Source organism: Oncorhynchus kisutch, linkage group LG5, assembly GCF_002021735.2.
Source record: "Oncorhynchus kisutch isolate 150728-3 linkage group LG5, Okis_V2, whole genome shotgun sequence".
Taxonomy (NCBI): domain Eukaryota; kingdom Metazoa; phylum Chordata; class Actinopteri; order Salmoniformes; family Salmonidae; genus Oncorhynchus; species Oncorhynchus kisutch.
The window spans coordinates 10,420,190-10,427,225 of record NC_034178.2 but is presented as its reverse complement, the minus strand read 5'-3'; the positions used below and the strand labels follow the sequence as shown (position 1 = coordinate 10,427,225).

At 43.8% G+C, this 7,036-nt stretch overlaps 1 protein-coding gene across 3 annotated transcripts in view; it reads right to left on the bottom strand.

Moving 5' to 3' along the window:
* LOC109890426 (protein TANC1) overlaps positions 1–7,036 on the bottom strand; it is a 53,215-nt gene that overhangs the window by 25,363 nt on the left and 20,816 nt on the right. For all 3 annotated transcript variants that reach the window (XM_031824365.1, XM_031824366.1, XM_020482369.2), the window contains 2 exons: positions 3,690–3,806; positions 1,032–1,313 (listed from right to left, as the gene is read on the bottom strand). In XM_031824365.1, the coding sequence (XP_031680225.1) occupies positions 1,032–1,313; positions 3,690–3,806 (399 nt within the window). The remainder of the gene's footprint in view (positions 1–1,031; positions 1,314–3,689; positions 3,807–7,036) is intronic.

Here is a 7,036-nt window from a genome sequence, read left to right as displayed (position 1 = left end):
GAAGGGTTGCGGCTTTTGTGGAGCGATGGGTAACGGTGCTTCGAGGGTGACTGTTGTCGATGTGTGCAGAGGGTCCCTGGTTCGAGCCCAGGTAGGGTCGAGGAGAAGGACGGAAGCTATACTGTTACAAAGGCACACATGTGAACTGTCACTACTTTTTCATGAGAAGTTGGAGGAGAATAATAATCATTCAATGAAATATTTTTTTGAAAACCAGCACTCATGACTAGATTTTTTTTCTTCTTGTGCTGTGAATACAAGAGAGCATGTTAAACGCATCATTGTGGGCTGGTTTCTATAATGGACCCAAAACATATCTCCAGTAAACAATGTTAATTAAATAAGGCCCTGAGTCACAATGGCAAATCACTTCAGTCTCTGTCAGGCATTTATCATCATGTACTATAATTAGGTCACTGTCTATAATGCATTTCCCTGAGCAGGCACATCAAAGCAGATTCCTACTCTTAACCTAAATGATGTCATTACTTGATGTCATTACTGATGTGCGGTATGGTGCACTGTATCAATTTGCTGGATGGGGGCCGAGAAAATGATATGCGGTGTGCATTCACAACCATGGATGGTGGGAGAAAAGTGCGGTACTGTACCTAGCTACTGACGTAGCAACGCTTGCGTTTGTGTAACACCAATCTCCACACAATCAGTCATAGCTTTCAGGGACAGCGCTTTCAAAAGGTTTTTATTCCTGTGGCTTCTGTGTGGCTCATCCGCTAGGACCAAAATATCTGATAGACCCTGCTACTTGAGAGTGATGGCTCTGTTCAAGTATGACTGATCTCAAGGTAGACAGGTTGGCTTGCCTACTTAGAAAATTGTTAAACTTATAATGAAAAAATTTGAATGTTTCAATCACCCTTTGCTGAATGAGTAACCATCAATTTGTCCTTCCCTTCTGGGGCACAGGGAACTGGCAGCTTCCTCAAAAAAGAGCTGTTGCATCTCAAGAGGTTCATCCTGTTGATCATTTCAAACACAATACCTTCAGAGAAGGGAAATGTGTCTCTTACTTTTGGGGGAGGTGCAGGGGCTCTGGTTGGGGACCTGTTGCATGTGACCTCCATGACAGCTGAGAGCCACCAGCCGCGAGACAACGGCCGTCTTGCCGAAGCCCACATCACCCACGATAACGGCCCCACGGCCCTCACAGGTGTCACTCTTCCTTAGGACCTCCTCTAGCCGATGGAACAGCCAATCACGGCCTTGGAACGGTGCGTCCATGGCGACGGCGGGGACCTCGAACAACAATGGCTTCAGCATGATGTCGCCAGATTTGAAGGGAGCGAAGCGCGCTGGACGAAGAGAAAAGAGAGAACACAGGGGTTAATAACATGACTACCTGTTCCTTTTAAAGAGCATTGTGGTGTTCAACAATAATATAGTTGTGTATGGTGTTGTAACACAATAATTGCATGCACTAAGGCAGGATCTCAGTCGGGGTCTCAACTTACTGTTGAGCGCATTATGATATGGGGTGAAGGTTAATGTTAGGACATAGACAAACACACAATCCAGGATCCACTTCCACACTTCCTCCCCCAGGTGGCAGTAACCGGGTCTAGATGCTGAGTTTAGCCTTGATAAGCACATAAATTACTGCCAATTAAGATGATCGTCAGTCAGAGTGCCAGTTTGGAGAGCCGGGAGGCTGCTGGTTGGTTTGGTGGCCATGAGGCCTTTCGTTTGGGTTTGAATCTTTAGTTTAGGCCTGTTTGTAGTTTTCCTTTTTGTATGCATTTGTTCCTGTCACCATCTGAACATAATAATCCGCTTCGGCTCGTCGACCCAAAGGAGTCAAGGCAGAGCTGGTCATGGACCTATGGTAAGCTAACGCTGATTTCTCGCAAAGAAATGCACATGTTCATTCAGGTTACAGACCATGCAACTAGACATAGGACCCCTAGACTTAGCGAGTGCAACAATATTAACAGGCGAGTTAATCGGTTTCGTAACAAGCGTTAGAATAGTACTATACACAAGATGCAATTTAGAAATTTGGTTGTGCTTCAGAAGTTTTCCTCTTGTTAGCCCATGTCAGCAAAACAAGCTATCTAAACTTGTAGTATTCATGGCTGAATTACCGACTGGGTACGAAGGGCACGTGCCCAGGGTCCCTGACCTCCATGGACCCCCATTGATTTTGTACTATACAAAAGTATGTGGACACACCATCAAATGAGTGGATTCGGCTATTTCAGCTACAACCGCTGCTGACAGGTGTATAAAAACGAGCACACTGCCATGCAATCTCCATAGACAAACATCGGCAGTAGAATGGCCATACTGAAGATAAGTCAGTTCATAACATTTCTGCCCTGCTAAAGCTGCCCCGATCAACTGAAATTGCTGTTATTGTGAAGTGGAAATGTCTAGGAGCAACAACGACTCAGACGCGAAGTGGTAGGCCACACAAGCTCACAGAACAGGACCGTCGACTGCTGAAGCGCGTAGCGCGTAAAATTGTCTGTCCTCGGTTGCAACACTCACTACCGAGTTCCAAACTGCCTCTGGAAGCAACGTCAGCACAATAACTGTTCGTCGGGAGCTTCATGAAATGGGTTTCCATTGCCGAGCAGCCGCACACAAGTTTAAGATCAAGTGTTGGCTGGAGTGGTGTAAAGCTCGCTGCTATTGGACACTTGAGCAGTGGAAACGCGTTCTCTGGAGTGATGCTTCATGCTTCACCATCTGGCAATCCGATGGACGAATCTGGGTTTAGCAGATGTCAGGAGAACACTACCTGTCCGAATGCATAGTGCCAACTGTAAAGTTTGGTGGAGGAGGAATAAGGGTCTGGGGCTGTTTTTTATGGTTCGGGCTAGGCTACTTAATATCATTGAACGCAAAAAATCTCAACCCTACAGCATACAATTACATTCTAGACGATTCTGTGCAGTTGGGGGAGGCCCTTTCCTGTTTTTCTGCCCCCTGTGCACAAAGCGAGGTCTATACAGAAATGGTTTGTCGAGATTGGTGTGGAAGAAGTTGACTGGCCTGCACAGAGCCCTGACCTCAACCCCATCGAACACCTTTGAATTGAATTGCAACGCTGACTGCAAGCCAGGCCTAATCACCCAACATCAGTGTCCGACCTCACTAATGCTCGTGGCAGGAATGGAAGCAAGTCCCCGCAGCAATGTTCCAACATCTAGTGGAAAGCCTTCCCAGAAGAGTGGAGGCTGTTATAGCAGCAAAGGGGGACCAACTCCATATTAATGGCCATGATTAAGGAATGAGATGTTCTGTAAAAATTTGCTGTAAAATGACACTTTTTTCTCTCTGCCCCATGGCAAAACAAGTAGAATTGAATTATATTAATTTTCAAATTGCACACATTTCCCTCCGCCCCATGTTAAAATATGTAGAATTGCAGAAAATGTATTTAAAAAATGTTTCCCCTCCTCAGTCAAGAGGGGGGCCACTAAAAGGTTTTGCCCGTGAGGTGGGGAGGGGGACCAACCAAATATTGCCTAGGGCCCCCAAAGGCTCGTCCTGGCCCTGTGCACACACACATGCCTGCATAAACGCCTGCATGCACACACACACACACACACACACACACACACACACACACACACACACACACACACACACACACACACACACACACACACACACACCACAAACCCACCCCACACACACACACAGAAACACAAACAGTACCATACCGTTGGCGTCCCTTCCCCCTGTGCTGTTCCAGGGCTGTTTGACGGAGCTTCGCTGGGGAGCAGCACTCTGTTGATCATCCAGGGAGCTCAGATCCTCCAGCTTCGTGGAACTAGTGGCTGCAAGGGAAGACATGAGACAGAATGAAGGAGAAGAGAAGCAGAAAATAAAGAATGAGGGAAAGCACGAAAGAGAGTTGTTTTTTACAGAGTTGTTTCATTCGTTTTTGCCTTCAAGGTAGAAAATCTTAAACATTTGGGAATAAAAATGAACAAAACCCTTCATCGCCAAACAGTACAACTATGGAGCTCTGTCCCCGTTTCAACATACTGTTCTACGGGCACATACGACATCCCAATTATTATTATTATTTTTTTAATATATTGGGCCTCAAATCTGCCATTTTTTTTTTTTCGCAGTGTGAGCAATGCGAAGAGCAGATGCGAGGCATGTCCCACCGTCAGCCAATCAGCTATAAAGGTTCTCTTCAACTAACTCACAAGTTCATCGCAACAATGGCATCAAAGGTATAACCTACCCCCTCAATTCATGCCCTGGTTTTAACGTAACACCCCAAGCCCTTCACGGACACAGAGATATTTAAGGAGAGAATGATGACTGAAGGAATTGGCCTATAACTTGGTCTGTCAAACAGGTTGGCCTACCTCCTATTTCTTAAATAGGAAGAAATTGGTTTCAACACAAAGCCCTTGTTTTAAGACAAATTCAAATGAAGACTGTTTAAATGAAAGAGGTTTTTCTCAAATCAGCCTGTTTTCAGCACCCATGTTGAACGTATTACATTGCCGCTTCAAAGTAATGTAAGTTATGCAATTTACTCAAATCTGGCTTATTGCGAGGTCACTAACTCTGATAAATAGCTTAATTATGGGCAACACATTTTCTTCTCATTAAAATCAATTACAGAAGTAGAAAGCTATCAAAGTTCACCTCCGTTCCCTCACATCAGTAGCCCGCCCGCGCAGATGCTGCGCTCCTTGTATGCGCATTGTTATGCTTCCTCGGTTGCCATGTTGATTTCCTTACTAGGCCTACACATACACCAAGCTGCCCAGCAAATATAGACTGATTTTTATACTGCCGTGGAGGTGCCGCTAGGCGTATGTACTATACCGATTACTAGGTCACTGCGATTTGTCCCGACTGAATCGTTAAATGTGAGAGGTTCCAACTAGGCCCCATACGGGTGAGCATAAAATACAAGGACATTCTCAAAGTCGCAAAGAGAACCTTGATGACCTCATATCTAGCCGGGGGAATTCTGGTGGAGACATCCTCCCAGGTAGTACCAGCGATGGCAATACTGGCTGCAGTAACCCATGGGGGTCAGGGTGTGTGTGTGTTGAGGGGGAGGGGTGTTCCCGGGCTCCATCAGCCAGGACTAGACATTAAACACTCAATATCTACCCATCCTGGAACATTTTCAACAGTAATCATGGGCTAAGGAATTCAAAAGGTGTTCTAATCCTACTGACAAACAATCTAGATCCTGCGGTGCAATCTGTTAAAATGGATCCTCAAGGAAGACGGATTGCTTTGAATGTACTACTTGATGATAAACAGACGTGGCTCATAAATATATAAGGGTAGAATAATGACGATCCAAACTTCTTTGAGAAAATGTATAATAATCTCATTAGTCTCCAAGATACAAATAATTATATTTTAATGTTAGGGGACTCCAATACAGCTTTGTACAGACCACGGCCGGTTGTGGCACAGCCCAAGAAATGAACCCAGGCCTGTAGTAACACCTCTAGCACTGAATGCGATGCAGTGCCTTAGACCTCTGCGCCACTCGGGAGGCCTAAGTCAAATATTTTTTGTCAAGTTCTTACAATCTCAATTAACAATGGGTTTTGTGAAATCCTTCTCCCCAAAAATCATGTTCTGCGAAAAAAAAAAAACTTGCAATGGCCTAATTACACAGGACGAACTACGGTTGGCAAATGATTCCCTTCAGATGGGGAAAACCCCTGGTCTCGATGGCATTCCAATAGAGATCATATCTGCTGAGAGATCCACTACTGCCATGTTTTAATTACTCGTACATACTGTAAACGACAAACTATCGGACACACAAAAAGAGGGACTGATCTCTCTCCTACTGAAGCAGGAGCCAGGGGGCAGTACAAAGACCCGCTATCTCCAAACAATTGGAGGCCCTTCAATGTCGCGACACAAAAAATATTGGCAAAATGTACTGCTCATAGAATTAAAAAGGTCTTACCGGACATTCAGACGGGATTCTTAAAAGGAAGATATATAGGAGACAACATTAGACTCTTAAAATCTTTATAGCAGATTTTAAGACAGCATTCGATACAGCAGATCTAGAATCAGTTTATAAGTGCCTAGATTTCCTTCAGCTTTTGAGAATCTCTCATGAGATGGGTAAAAGTAATGTACAACAACCCTTTATGTAAAATATACAGTGCTTGTGGAAAGTATTCAGACCCCTTGACCTTTTCCACATTTTGTTACGCTACAGCCTTGTTCTGGAGAATAAAAGCAGACTCGTGTGAGAATTTTTGTCCTTTAATGGCAAACCAAAGAAAGTTAAACAGGCATATTTGTATAACGAACATGAGTTTGAAGGGTTACAACTATTAAATATTAAGACATTAAACCTCTCACTTAAAGCCTCCATTATACCAAAATGATATCTAAATCCAAACGGGTTTTCCAGCAGGCTACTAAGAGAGGCACATTCAACATTCAAAAGGGGTCTCTTTGCCGTTATGTAGATTAACACCAACCTTTTCCGGTGGATTGACAATGGAACCCTGTTTAAAGTCTCATCCGTTTGAAATGAAGCCATACAGAGATGGTTACAAATCCAATTTCCTCCTCCGGAAGAGTCCAGAACAAGTATTACAGCAAATAGTATGTCTAAACTACAACGTACTGATGAAGGAAATAACCATTTTATTGTCACAAAAAAATATAAGAAATTATAAGAAATTACATTGAAAATAAGGACAGTCAATTTTTTGGTCACACAAGCAATTAACAAAGGCGTTTAGGGACGTATGATCGATAAAAAAGTTTAACCAACTCATCACAGCTCTGCCACAAGAATGTAAGGGGCAATTACTCAAAAGAGAAAGGAATTCATTAGTTTGTCTGCCGCCAGTCAAAAACCACGCATGGCTTAAAATGACTCGTATTCCCGCACATCGCAAAATATATCAGTTTCACTTAAAGTCGAGAGGTTTGACAACTGTTCTGCATCAAATTCCAGATAAATGAGAAGAGATTTTTTTGATGCCCCTTAACCATGGCATGGGGTTTGTGAAACGTTGTACAAAACATTTGACGCGTCGAT